This window comes from Podarcis bocagei (assembly GCF_964188305.1).
Source record: "Podarcis bocagei genome assembly, chromosome: 4".
In the NCBI taxonomy this organism is placed as follows: Eukaryota; Metazoa; Chordata; class Lepidosauria; order Squamata; family Lacertidae; genus Podarcis; species Podarcis bocagei.
The window spans coordinates 54,396,304-54,409,657 of record NC_138128.1 but is presented as its reverse complement, the minus strand read 5'-3'; the positions used below and the strand labels follow the sequence as shown (position 1 = coordinate 54,409,657).

The window sequence follows — 13,354 nt, the reverse complement described above, 5'->3', positions numbered from 1 at the left end:
AGTATGAAAGTACTTTATTTGTTCCTTAATCTTCCAACTTTCCTGCTTCATTGGAGAGGGCAAGGTTCTACTGCTCCCTATCCATCTTCTCCACACAAAAGACACAATGGAAAAAAGTAGCTTGCTAAAAGACACATAGTTGGAAATCTGCCAGTGTTTATGTTGCAAGATGAATCTACGTGTTGGGAATCAGAAATACTTGGTGTACAAAAATAACAAATTGGAATTAAAGTTGCTACCTACCTGTGACAATTGCCTTAGCTCCCTTTAAAACACACACACACACACACACACACACACACACACACACACAGAGAGAGAGAGAGAGAGAGAGAGACAGAGAGAGAGAGAGAGAGAGAGAGAGAGAGAGAGAGAGAGAGAGAATGAATAAGAGGACAAAAAGCCATCTGCCCATTCTCCTCCTCTTTGCAGCAATGTGTCCTGCATTATCTGGCCAGGTTGGATCTATTCACATCCCTTAATGTCATTTTTTTTTGTCCATGTGCCACATGCCAATTGCATCCCGATATGTTATGTGACACTGGAGGGCTAGACAGCTGCACCTGTCAGCAATTTCAGCCTCCCTTCCATAAAGTGGTTATGCAAAAGCAGGGTGGCCAGATCCAGTTTCAAAAACAAGAGCTCTTGTGTTGGAAATAAAGAACACACCTTATGTTAGGTTGAAATACGGTGTTGTGAACTGAGGGTAGTCATTCAAAACAAAGGAAATGCTTTATAATTTCAGTGTTGATATGCCTCTGAATGCCAAGGACTGAGGGGTAAGATATAGGAGAGGGTAGTTGCCTTCATGTGCTTCTGTGCTTCCCAGAAGGTCCTAGGACTAGGGCTGTATACATACCCAAGTGCTAATGAGTTTGTACATCAAACTTTTTAATGTGTGCTTTTGCATATGTATGTCCACACATGAGCCCTTTCAATTAAAATCATCATCTCATTGTTTTCCATCCGCACAAGGGGGCAGTGTTCAATGGGATGTATTTGAAATATGTGTTCCCACCCACCCTGAATATTTATCTACCAGACCTGTGCAAAACAGTGAGTTAAAATGTGTGCAGCCCACCCGCCCTGAGTTGTGGAAAACCTGGTTTCATTTTGGACATGCATCCTTTTGCCTGTGCAGACACTTTCTTTCTTTCTTTCTTTCTTTCTTTGTTTATTCAAATTTTGTGGAACACCAGACTTGCTCAAAACAGCTGCAGCCCACTGAGGGTGTTTGGTGATGGATGGCACCCAACAAAACATTGCCAGACATTAAAAAAAAACCCCACCCCCACAACACACTGCAGTATGTTGATTGGGGGGCAGGTCAGACACCCACTTATCCCCGCCCTGGATCCGTCCCCAAAACAATTCAGAAGACATGTCTAAGGGTTTTTAAAAGGATTTTTAAAAAACCTCAATTTTAACTTACAGGTATTTATTATTTTATTTCAACAATGTAGAAGTGCATTGTGCAGTAAGGTCACAAAGGATACAATATTATCAGTTCTTTGTCCAGTGTGATTAAATTTAGACTCTTGATTAATTGACCTATCTCTAGGTCACTTATCAGGTAACATGAGGTGTGATATCACCACCTGTCTTTTTAACTGAGCAAGGGTTTGGGGCAGGGGTCTGCAGCCCGCGGCTCCGGAGCCGCATGTGGCTCTTTTACACCTTTTCCGCGGCTCCGGGGCAGATACTAGCGAGGGGAGGAGGCGCATTGTGCGCCCTGACACTCCCCACTGTGGCGGGCGCTGTACTGGCTGTGACGTCGCATGGGGGTGGTGTGTGCATTAGTCACGCACTGTCCCGACGTCACCTTCCCGCCCGCCTGCCCGCTACATTGTAAGGGGCATGTATGCTGGTCACTGCATTGAAAGGGGGCATGTACGCTGGTCACTGTTTTGAAGGGGAGTGAAGAACACACACACACACACAAAAAAGTAACTTGTTAATTTAACATTTATTTCTATGAGGAGGAGTAATTCTGAGGGGTCAAACAAAGAAATAATAAAAAAGTGACAAAAAAGTTATTTTTATAATGACGAGTTTTGCGGCTCCCAGTTTTTTTTCCTTCGGAAACGGGTCCAAGTGGCTCTTCTTCTCTTAAAGGTTGCAGACCCCTGGTTTGGGGGAAGGAGAAGGCCAAAACTGAATGTGTGCTGGCTAGAACAAGCTGCATCGAGACATGGATGGGGACATGACTGGCTGCTGCTTTAGACCCAAGCTTGCTGAAGCTATGAGAGGAGCAATGAGAGCCACTATTGGAGTGTAATGTTCTGCACTTCCTCCATCAAAACTCAGCTTGTAAATTTGTATAAAACAAACCTTTATTCTCAAAAACACTGGTCGCAGGTTTGCCTCAAAGGTAAACTCTTTACCTAAAGTGCCAAGACCCCGGAATCTTGCTGTTGCTCAGCTTTTTCAAGTAGGTGCTGTTTGGACTGCAATCTTATAGCATCACTCAGAGACATGTAGTTATTCATACCATCCAATAACCATTATTTTAGAGGAAAAGAGGGACAACAGTGACTCTGAATAATTAATACTCCATTGCACTTTTGAATCTGGATAACATTAACGGAAAACCGGAAAACCTGTGTTTGTTATTCTTTTCCCTTTAGCATAATGAAATCTGTGCCTAATTCAGTTGCATTGTGTAATTGGTCCGTAAACAGCATATATGAAGTAATATACAAGTTCTGCGTGTTTCTTAAGGTTAAAGGCCTTGTTTTAAAAGGGTAAATAAAGGCAACCCCCATCCGCTGGACTTTGATTTGGTATATGGTCATGTTCACAAGAGCCTAATTTCACACCCAAAACCCACTCCCGCTCCGCACCCGCTCCTCTCCCTCTTCCCCTTATTTTTGCATGGGGAAAAAAGTTTACAGGTTCCTTTCAATTTGTCTGTTTCATTACAAAAGCCATCCTTCGTGTTGATTCGGCATATTTAAGTCACTGCAATCCTTCAAGGTCCGGCTACCTTCTTGCTTGAAACTGTTATGTTTAGTGAAGTATAAGCTGCGTGCCAATGTTATCTTGGCTAGAATATTTTCATTCATTTTCTTGGCAGTAGGAGTTGCCTAAATCTGAACCAAAAGCAGGAGAAAGGGAGTGATTTTCACGGAGATCGGAAAACGACGCGGGTGGGAGGAGCATGCCGGTGAAGTGCAAACAAAAAAAGGACGTTTGTTTCCGACGACATTCGGGTAGCACCCAAGCTTCTGCTCTAATTATATTTTTGATGTGCTTGTGTATATTTTACTCTATCGCTTGGGGACGTTCTGTTGTAGGAAGCGGCTTATAAGTTCAATAAACTAATGCGCTGGTTGCAATTGCTTTGTCTGTGGACCAGGTGGGAAGAGAGCAAATAAAATCCAGGCCAGCAAAGCAGGTTGCGGGTGCGCGCGTGTCCGAATTCAGAATCCCTGTTGTTATTCTTAGAACACCGCTTGCATCCTATGCTGATAAAGAAAACACCGCTTCCGCAACCCCCCTGGTGGAGACAGGATTCAGCCCGAGCCTGCCCTCGAAACAGGCTTCGACCACGTTTCCTTCTTGCGGTGCCTTTAAGGACCCTCACACTTTCAACCCTTTTGCCTTATAAACACTAACTAACCTCTCAATCAGCCTTGAACACAGAACATGCCGGACAGGCGGGGGGAGTAGCGGGAACCAAAAGCAACAGAAGGGAGGAGGAGGGGCCAGAAACAAACACGCATGCGCACTTCCTATCTCCTTTTTTCCGCCTTACTTTTTCCCCCCTCCTCCCTCCGCAGTATTATGAGGTCAGCGCATGGGACGGCGTAGCCTATGACGTAACCCACCCACTCCCGGACCTCCCCAGCCTTTACAATCCAGACAGAAGAGGGGACGGGGCAGCCAAAGGGAGAGAAGTGGCAGTTGGTCTCTCCTCAGGAAGGGGGCGGTGGACGCGAGAAGACGAGAAAAGACCCGGATGCCGCGGCCGCTGCTGCTGTGTGAGGCGGAGCGGGCCACGGAGGGAAGGAGTTGTGGATACGGCGGCGGTTTGTCGTCTGGGGCCGGCTGAGGGGAGCGAGCGTTGGGGGGGGGGGGACTGCGTCGACCTCGAGCTCTCCGGGTTGTTGCTTTTGTTTTTTGACGGAGTTGCGGCGGCGCCCGTTTCCCCTCAAGCCGCTGCCCGCAAGATGGAGGTAGCGGGGCTGGCCGTGGCGCCGGCGGCGTGAGGCGGCGAGGGCCGCGGGGTAGGCGGCTCGCAGGGAGCCGGCGCGGCTGCGTGAGGGGCGGCGAGAGGCGCTGAGGCGATGCTGTCGGTGTATGGAATGCTGCTGTCGGCTCTGCTGGGCTCCTGCCTGACGCTGCTGTGCCAGATCCTGCTCTTCTACCGGAGGAAGCCCGAAGCCCCCGAGGGGCCGTCCTCGGCGCCCAGCACCGGCGTCTACACCACCCGGGCAGTGCCCGACACCAGCCTCAAGGAGTACTTCGCCGGCTTCGTTGGCGGCGGAGGGGTCCAAGAGGGGGCTGGCTCCCGCAGCGTGCCCCTCAGCCAGTCCCCTTCCAAAAATGACCAGGGCACCCACCCGGACTCCTCCTCTAGCTCGGTGGTGGAGTTCACCGAGGAGACCCTCTATTGGCTCAATGCCATCTGTCTCTTTCTCTTCAGGGAGCTCAAGGACACTGGCTTTGTCAGGCACTGGGTCACCAGGAAGATCAAGGTGGAGTTTGAGGAGCTGCTCCAGACAAAGGTGACAGGCAAGGTGCTGGAGGGGCTCAGCTTGAGAGACGTTGCCTTCGGGAACGTTGTGCCCGTTTTCAAGAACATCAAGATCCTGAGGCCGGTGACCTGTAGCGAGGAAGGATGCCCCGAGGAACTAGACTTTGAGGTGGACGTTGAGTACAACGGTGGCTTCCACTTGGCCATTGATGCTGACCTTGTCTTTGGCAAGTCGGCATATCTCTTTGCCAAGATCTCTAGGGTGGTGGGTCGGGTGAGGCTGGTCTTCACCCGCTTGCCCTTCACTCACTGGTCTTTCGCCTTTGTCGACGAGCCTGTGATTGGTCTTGAAGTCAAGTCACAGTTCGAAGGAAGGCCCTTGCCACAACTTACTTCCATCATTGTCAGCCAGTTCAAGAAAGTCATTAGGCGCAAACATACTTTACCTCATTATAAAATCAGGTAAGGTGCTTTGGGTTTAACTGGAGCAAAGCTATACTTTACTCACATTATAGTTTGGGGAATTGTTGGAAGGAAAACTTTCTATTGACTTATTCTTAATAAACACTGTTTAGTAGTATTTGAAACATGGTAATAGCAACAATGATGATAACATTCGCAAAAATGCCTTCTGAAGGTGGCATTTTTAGAAGATGAAATGGTTTGTATACATATGCATAGGTCCACAGATTTTTGGTTTGTCTTATCAAAGCCATTATTTAGTTGTACTACTGTCCCCACTCCCCCATTCCACACCTCATGGTGCCCCTTTTTCTGTTGCTGTTTTTTGAAGAAAGTGCAAGCAGTAACTCACTGCTGTTTTCTTCCAGTCTGCTGAAAATCTTGATCATGTGGAAAGCTTAAGGTGAATAGAGCCAAACATGTACCTTTGATTTCAGTAAAGCTGGATTTAATCAGCTCAGAGAAATGCTAGGTAGGATTCCATGGCCAGATATACTAATAAAGAAAGGAGCCCAAGACTAGTGGGAGTTCATGAAGTGAAGAAGTTACTAAAGGCAAATCACAGTTCTAATGGGAGAAAAATATGAGGCAAAATGTAAAGAGCTGATGCTGCTGACCAAAAAGTTTGGTGATGAACTACCCCCCCCCCCCGAGACTTAGAAAAAATGAAAGGAAGGAGAGGTCGTCACAGAGGGCAAATACAGATGCATACCCAGACTTGTTAGGACAGTGTTAGCAAAACTGAGGCTGGCATACTATGTAATGAAATGGATTGTATGGTTTAAGGAAGAGGAAGGTAACCAGGCCTGCTTCATTGTAAGGATGATGAAATGTTAGTATGTACCGGTAATAAAGAGAAGGAACTACTTTTGCCTCTTGTTTTCTCCTAAAAGGGGAACTGTATGTGACCGTGCGACAGTAGTTAAGGGTCAGGATTGCAATTTAAGATAGAAGAGGAATTGGTCAGAAAATGCCTAGCTACCTTAAAAGAGTTCTGATTTTTAGGGCCAAGATGTATTGCATTCTTGGGTACTAGAAGAAGCTGCTGATGTATTCTCAGAATCTCTGTCTGTCATGTTAGATATCATTGAGAATAGGCAAGTACTGGAGATAGGCAAATGTTGGTCCAGTTCTCAGAAAAGAGGAAGATTAGACTGCTTTGCTACCAGGAAAGATACTTGAACAGATTAGATAGGGACAAATTTGTAAGCATAAATCTTGACAAAACGCAGTGGTTAGTAGAAGCCAACATAGATTTGTCAAGCATAAATACTGAAGGGCTGAATAGTTCTCTGCTATCCCAGAGCAAGAGCATATATAATGGGCTTAAGTTACCAGAGTGTTTCATGTTAAGTTAGACTTAGGTTGCATGTTAGGAAAAACTTTTTAGTGGTAAGAACATGCAACCAATAATCAGTTATCTGGGGGTATATGGTTGGGCTTTCTTTTGCTGGAGGTCTTCAAGTAGAGACTGGTCATCTGTTGGGGATGCTTTTGCTCTGGATTTCCTGGATCTAGCTGGGGGTTGGTCTAGGTGGCCTATGAAATCCCTTTCTACTCTGATTTGCAAAAGCCTTTCTGGAAGGAAAGAAACTTCATGCCTTTCTTTCCTCTCTACTTAGGGAAAATAACTAATATTCTCTCTCTTGCAAGATATGTAAATAACATCTCATTCACTCTTTGGTACTCTTTGACCTGCAGAGAACTCTGGGAATGGAGGAGACTCTGTGTTTCCTCTTGATACTCTTCTATTTATGGACAACCTGGGGTGGGAATATTTTTGTGCTGGGTGTTTGGTGCAGGGATGCTTGCAACTGGCAAACAGGTGAGTGTATTTATGGAACTCTGTTTGCAAATTGGAAGCATGCGGGGGGGGTGTTGTTTTTTGTTTTGGTAAACTACATAAACTTGCTAGAATTTTTAAGAGGCATGGTTTTAATGCTCTCTTATTTTGTAGATAGTCTCTGTTGGCAAAATGACTTTGTACAAAGTAGCAGAAGAAAGAGAAAAGTTGTTGTCTGTTCTCTGACACCCCTTGACTACACCCTTTTCTTCTAACACTTTAAAACACCCATGCCATGTTCAAAAGATTATATACTCTGTTGATATTTAGTCCAGATCAGCTGCCTTTCACAGTTTTTGGTTTTGTCTTTTAGCCACTAATGCAGGTAGAAATTATTTTTCTGTGTGGAGCTTGTCCTGAAAGGAGTGGTTACTTGTCTTCTTCCTTCCTTTCCCTTTACCATCTTTATCATTAGTTGTACAGGGTATTTCAGCTTAATGTTAGATTGTGGATGTGTGCCCATACATTTTAAAAACACCAATTTTGAGATATCCTACATATCTCAATCCCAAATACTAAGTTTAGAGCTTTATAATGTATAATAATAAAGTACTTGGATTTATTCTAAATGCAATAGTAGCTACCATGCAAGGCGCTGGGAGATGTTGGATAGTTTTTCACATAGCATGTGTTCCTGAGCACTAGAAGATTCTGTTTCCATCAGCCTGATCCCTTTGGAGAGGAAGCAGACTCCCTCATTCAGGGGTGGGAGTGCCTTGCAGTGTTCAACTAATCATTGGAGCGATTGTGTTGTTTGCACACTACAAAGTATTCTGCAGTTGAACAAATGGTGTAAGTTTTGCTTTTGGGGAATTTCAGTTTAGATGAGTAAGAGGCAACATGAAATAAGCATATAAAATTATGCATAGCACATAGAAAGTCGATAGAGGAAAAAATTCCCTCATAATGCCAGAATTTGTGGATATCTAATGAAGCTGAATATTGGAACTTTCAGAAAGATTTTGAGTGGGGGGTGCAGAGGGAGGAGAGAAGCCCCATTGTGTGAGTGAACACCTTGCATTAAAGTAGATTTTAACCAATGGATATTGGTAGAGAAAATTTAGTAGGGCCTAACTGACAGTAAATCACTGATACCACAGAATTATAAAATCATAGAATTCTAGAGTTGGAAAGGACCCCATCATTATCCATCTCCCTGCATTACAGGAATCCCAACTAGATCATACATGACAGATGGCTATCCAACCTCTGCTTAAACACCTCCAAGGAAGGAGGGTCCACCACCCTTCATGGGAATCTGTTCCACAGTTGAACAGCTAAACTTTATAGGCATGGTTATTCCATAATCAGCCTGGAATATACCACAGTATAAAAGTGACCTCCTTTATTCATCAGATAATACCTTAATATAGACAGAAAATAGACAGCTTTTTATTTTATTTTTCAAAATTTTAATCCTTTTCATATTTACCTAGAAGTCTGTTCCGTTGTGTGTGGAACTTGCTTCTAGATAAGTGGACATTAGTGTCTAGGGTTGCTGTTCCTTCTTGCTTCATTTTTTTTTTTTTTAATTAAGCTGGAAATTTTGGCTGAAGAACCCAAAACACTGAAATATCGTAAAAAGACTTTCCACTTCCATTCTCACAGTTGAATTAAATGCCAAAAAGAGTGAAATGGAAAAGGGAGAGACAACTCTGGTCTTTCCTTTATGATACAACTTTATATTTTCCTAGTGACTTTGGAAAGCACAGATCTTGGTTCCTCATAGGAGTTTATCTTGTTCCTGGTGACAAAATTGATCTGTGATTATTACATATGCTGGTGTTTTCATTAACTGAAATATGGCCACTGAGTCTAATAAGTTTTGCTAGTACCAAAGGTTAAAAGTTATTTTTTCACAGATCTAGCTGTTGTTGTTCTCCCTGTTTGTAGTATGCAGATTCCAGATCTATTATAATCTGATGTTGGTGAGGCAATCTTCCAGTTGCTTTCTGAAGTATTAATAAACCCCTCCTGGAATGATGTACTGTTTTAGCTAGCAAGTCTCTAATTTGAACTATAATCCCAAATTTAGACTGGTTTTTAAAATGTAACTTTGTGGTTATAAGAGCCTTTTCTCACATGGCATATCTTGTATTTTAAAAACGTATCTAGTGCATATCTGTTTTTAAAAACAGCTTCTCCCTAGACGGAAAAAAAGGAGTTAGAATATTAATAGCTGCTTTGTAACAATATTGGCTCTGATTTGATATTTTCCATCTCTAGATCAAGTGAAGCTAAAATTGGCTTCTTTTGTTTTTCTTATATCCTTCAGTTGGTTCTGTTGATAGAACTTCTCCCTTGATTAAAAGTTTTCCTGATCTTGTATGTTTGTGTATTCTGATGCTGTGGCCTAGATTTAGTTAAACTTGATTTAATTATAATAATATTGAACTTGGATAGTATTAAAGTGATAATCAAACTAGATATTTAAAGAGGAGGGAATCCTTTTCTAAGGTGGCATTTGCAGGTTTTAAGTACTGTTTGTGTAATCATAGAATCTGTCCAAATCTACGATGCTATGATTCTAAGTTGAATTGTAGAGTTGGAAGGGATCCCGAGGGTCATCTAGTCCAGTACCCTGCAAGGCAGGAATCTCAACTAGATAATACTTGACAGATGACAATCCAACATTTGCTTTAAAACCTCCAAGAAAGGAGAGACCACCACCTCTCATGGGAGTATGTTCCACTGCCAAAACAGCGCTTATCCTCAGAAAGTTCTTCTTGATATTTAGTCAGAATCTCCTTTTTTGTAACTTGAATCCATTGGTTTGGGACTTGGCGCCTGATGCCTTATTGATCATGGGCACCTTTTTCAGCCAATCAAAATGGATATTTGATTAACTGGATAGTTACATATTGCAGCCTTGCTTTTGGTAACTAGAAAACTAGCATATCGGGATAAAGGTTAGACTAAAACATAAATGTGCTAGACATTTTTTATGGTATTTCTTGCAGGCTGAAGTAATACACGCTGATCAATCTTCTCAGTACGAAGTATGCCTGAGTTGTAATGTGTTGACCCAGCTGGATCAACCCCAAGGCTTTGACATTTGTCCAAATTATTCTTCTCTTTTTTTGGCAAGATGTCACCTTGGTGTCAAGTCATTTCCAGATATTTGGGAATAGTACTTCCTACCAGTGTATGACTGAAGGACAGAACAATAATAATAGGCAGCCTATTTACTAATTAATAAGATTTGAAAAGAAGTGGTGTGGTAATTACTCCTTTTCAAGAGGTACTTAAATGAAAACGATGAAGGGATCTTTCAGAGATGAAGAAAAATAGCTGTTTTGCTCAAAGAGCGTATGAAATGCTATTGTTTTAAAAAGCTATAAAGTATGTCAAGAATTGGAAGTCCTGGAAAGGATAAAGTAATGTAGAGTACAAAAACAAGGTACTTTAACATTTCTAATCACCCATGCATAGGACCAATAAGGTTCAGGTAATGAAGCTTTTCCCAATGTGCTGCTCTCCTGTTGTTTTGGACTTCAAATCCCTGCAAGCATGGCAAATGGTTAGGAATGATGAGAGCTGTAGCTCATAATGTCTGGATGACACCATACTGGGGAAGGCAACTTTGACCTCAAGCTGCAGATATATTGTTTGTTATTAAGTTATGTATTTTTGTGTTTTTATTGGTTTTTATTGGTTTTTGTGTTTTTATTGGTTTACAGAATACAACCAACTCTGTCTGAAGGGTGGTATATAAACAAAACAAACAAACAATATAGGTATTAAGTGGCAATATGGACATAAAACAGTAAATAGTCTATTGCTTGTGTTCTTTGTTTTGCATTTTGTTCTAGTAAGTATTAGCAATTAAAAAAGAATTAGAACATTCTTTTAATTGGGACACTTAATTCTCTGGGGCAAACAACTGTTGCATTGAAGGTGACTGGTTTACTCTCTAACATCTGTTTTGTGAATTTGCATGTTGAATGATGTCCATTCAAGTGGTAGATACACAAATGCAGCCAACACAGATTTTGAGGCTGTTACTGATTAGATGTTTGCAGGTAAAGACAATCTCCCCAGCTTTGTGCAGTACTACAAGAGGGTTCCACAAATAAATCAGTGGATGGGTATACCGTAATTGCTAGCTGTGACATTTTCCTTCAAGTTAAGAGTTTAAGTAGATACTTTCTAGGTTAGACTAATAGTTAATCTAGTCCAGCATCCACTTTCCCATAGCTGCTAACCTAGTGCATCTCTGTGCCTCACGGGTAGGGTATGAAGGGAATAGGGCACTGCCTTTGTTGCTCCACAACTGCTGATACTCGGTGGCATACTGCATCTGAACATGGAGGCCTGTCTTTGATAGACACCTTCCATGTATTTGTTTAATACTCTTTACAAAATAGCTTAACACTGGTCATTACAGTGTCTTGTAGCAGTGACTTCATTTAATTTCTTACACACTGTGAGAAGAAATTCTTTTTTTATTTCCTGAATCTCCACCATTAAACTTCTTTGGATGATCCTAAGTTCATCCAAGTTTTAAGAAGGTAGGAGACAAACTTACCTTGTTTTATTTTGCCCACACAAATCATAATTTTAATAACTTTCATCATGCCCTCCCTTTAGGTTACTTTTTTAAAATTAATCTAAATATTAATTTTAGCAAAGGTGCTCCAGTCCCATGGAAAAAGACTTGTGGAAATGAAGTATATATAATTAGCAAGAATGCCTGTATTGAGAAACAATCCCTTGGGCCTGTGGGACCTCCTGTAGAAGAGTAATGCTTGAAAACAGCCTTCCTAATTGCATTTGGTTTTTCAGCACTCAGATCTTACAATATGCATCCATCCATGTGCTAAAAAGTCCAGAGGTCCTTTACCTTTACCTTTACCTTACATTTACTATTACAAGCTTATAGTAGAGGCTTGCTATTTGATTTGAATTAGTATGGGTAATTTTGCAGCCTCTGTCACTATGGCTGTTTGTCCAGGGCCACCATATAGGCAGTGTTGTTTCTGTCTCCTTTCTTAGGCCTATCTTTGTAGACCCTTCATACTTAACCTCTCAATATGGCTCCCTGATTATGGGTTTTCCTCCATCTGGAGATGCATCTTCAGGTGATGAAAAGACATCAGACGAATTGAAGCATCTGCTCCACTTGGCCTTCAGAGGTTTATGAGATGGTCACATCAGTACTGCATAATGATAATCTAAGCTGCTGGTGGTTATTTTTTTTATCATAGTTATGACAATTATAGTTGTATTGTTTCTTGTTTTGGGGGGACAGTTCTGTGGTTTATTGTATACTATTCATTGCCTGGGGAACTTATATTGAAGCTTGGTTTACACTAATAATAATAAAAAATATTTGCTACATGCATTTCAAAAAGTGCTTTGCAACTAAAGCATTGAGTTCTGCTTTTCACACACCTGCTTCTATGAGAAGTTATTTCCACATAAGTAATATGAAAAATCTGCCAGCTGCTGTGTTTCCTAATTCAAGGTCTTGCGAGTTCATCCATTAGATACCTAATCTGCTTAACATAGCTAAATCAGTAAGGGAGCTCTGTATATAATAAGGACATTAGTCTGTTACATAAAAGGAGCGGAATTCTTTACTTTTTTGTTTCACTTGAGAAATATGATTTTAACTTGCAGGTGTGGTAATTTTAAATTGAAATATACTTTTTTGCAATTTGTTTCTTAGATTAGGTTTGCAGGATGCTAACAGTTTCCCAGTGGAATTCTTTATCTTTCGGAATATGACATAACCATTTTATGTGGCACCTATGGTGTTTAGGAAAGAATGAATAATGTGAATCCTCATTCTGACCATTTATCAACATATTTCCTCAGATTTGTCTATCTCTATAGTATACTCTTGCATATTGTTTCTCCCTTGCCTTTGTTGAATAGCTAACCATCTTTATTAGAGCTTCTGTAACATTTCTGCATCACAGATACAACAGTAAAAGGTAATTATTGTGCGGAACAATTATTAATATTTTCAAGTAAACTCTAGGTAACTGGAGAATATTCTTTCTGGGAACCATTATGTTAATCCTCTATCTTCCTGCATTCTAAAAATTGCCAGTGTATATTCCAAAAAGCATAAGTTACAAATATAGTTTACGTTTTTTACTTTGAGACAGTTCTTTATTATAGAAATTGAACTGAACATAATTGGTGTCTGTTATAACATGATTCTTGCAATGATGCCTTGGACATCAGATGAGCTCGTGTGATGGCACAGAACATTCTAACTCCTCAGAGAACCAAGAACTTGGCAACAAAAGGTTCACTGTCTAAGTTATAAAAAGGAATAATTGTCTGTCTGGGTGTAGAACCCCATAGACTTTATTGAAAGAAAAGCTGTATGGGGTGAG

The 13,354-nt window shown here is 41.6% G+C and overlaps 1 protein-coding gene across 1 annotated transcript in view; it reads left to right on the top strand.

Moving 5' to 3' along the window:
* Positions 1 to 3,233: 3,233 nt before the first annotated feature.
* The window catches only part of PDZD8 (PDZ domain containing 8), a 37,760-nt gene continuing 27,639 nt past the window's right edge, over positions 3,234 to 13,354 (top strand). The window contains exon 1 of the mRNA XM_081192844.1: positions 3,234 to 5,161. Coding sequence (XP_081048970.1) covers positions 4,290 to 5,161 — 872 coding nt within the window. The 5' untranslated portion in view covers positions 3,234 to 4,289. The remainder of the gene's footprint in view (positions 5,162 to 13,354) is intronic.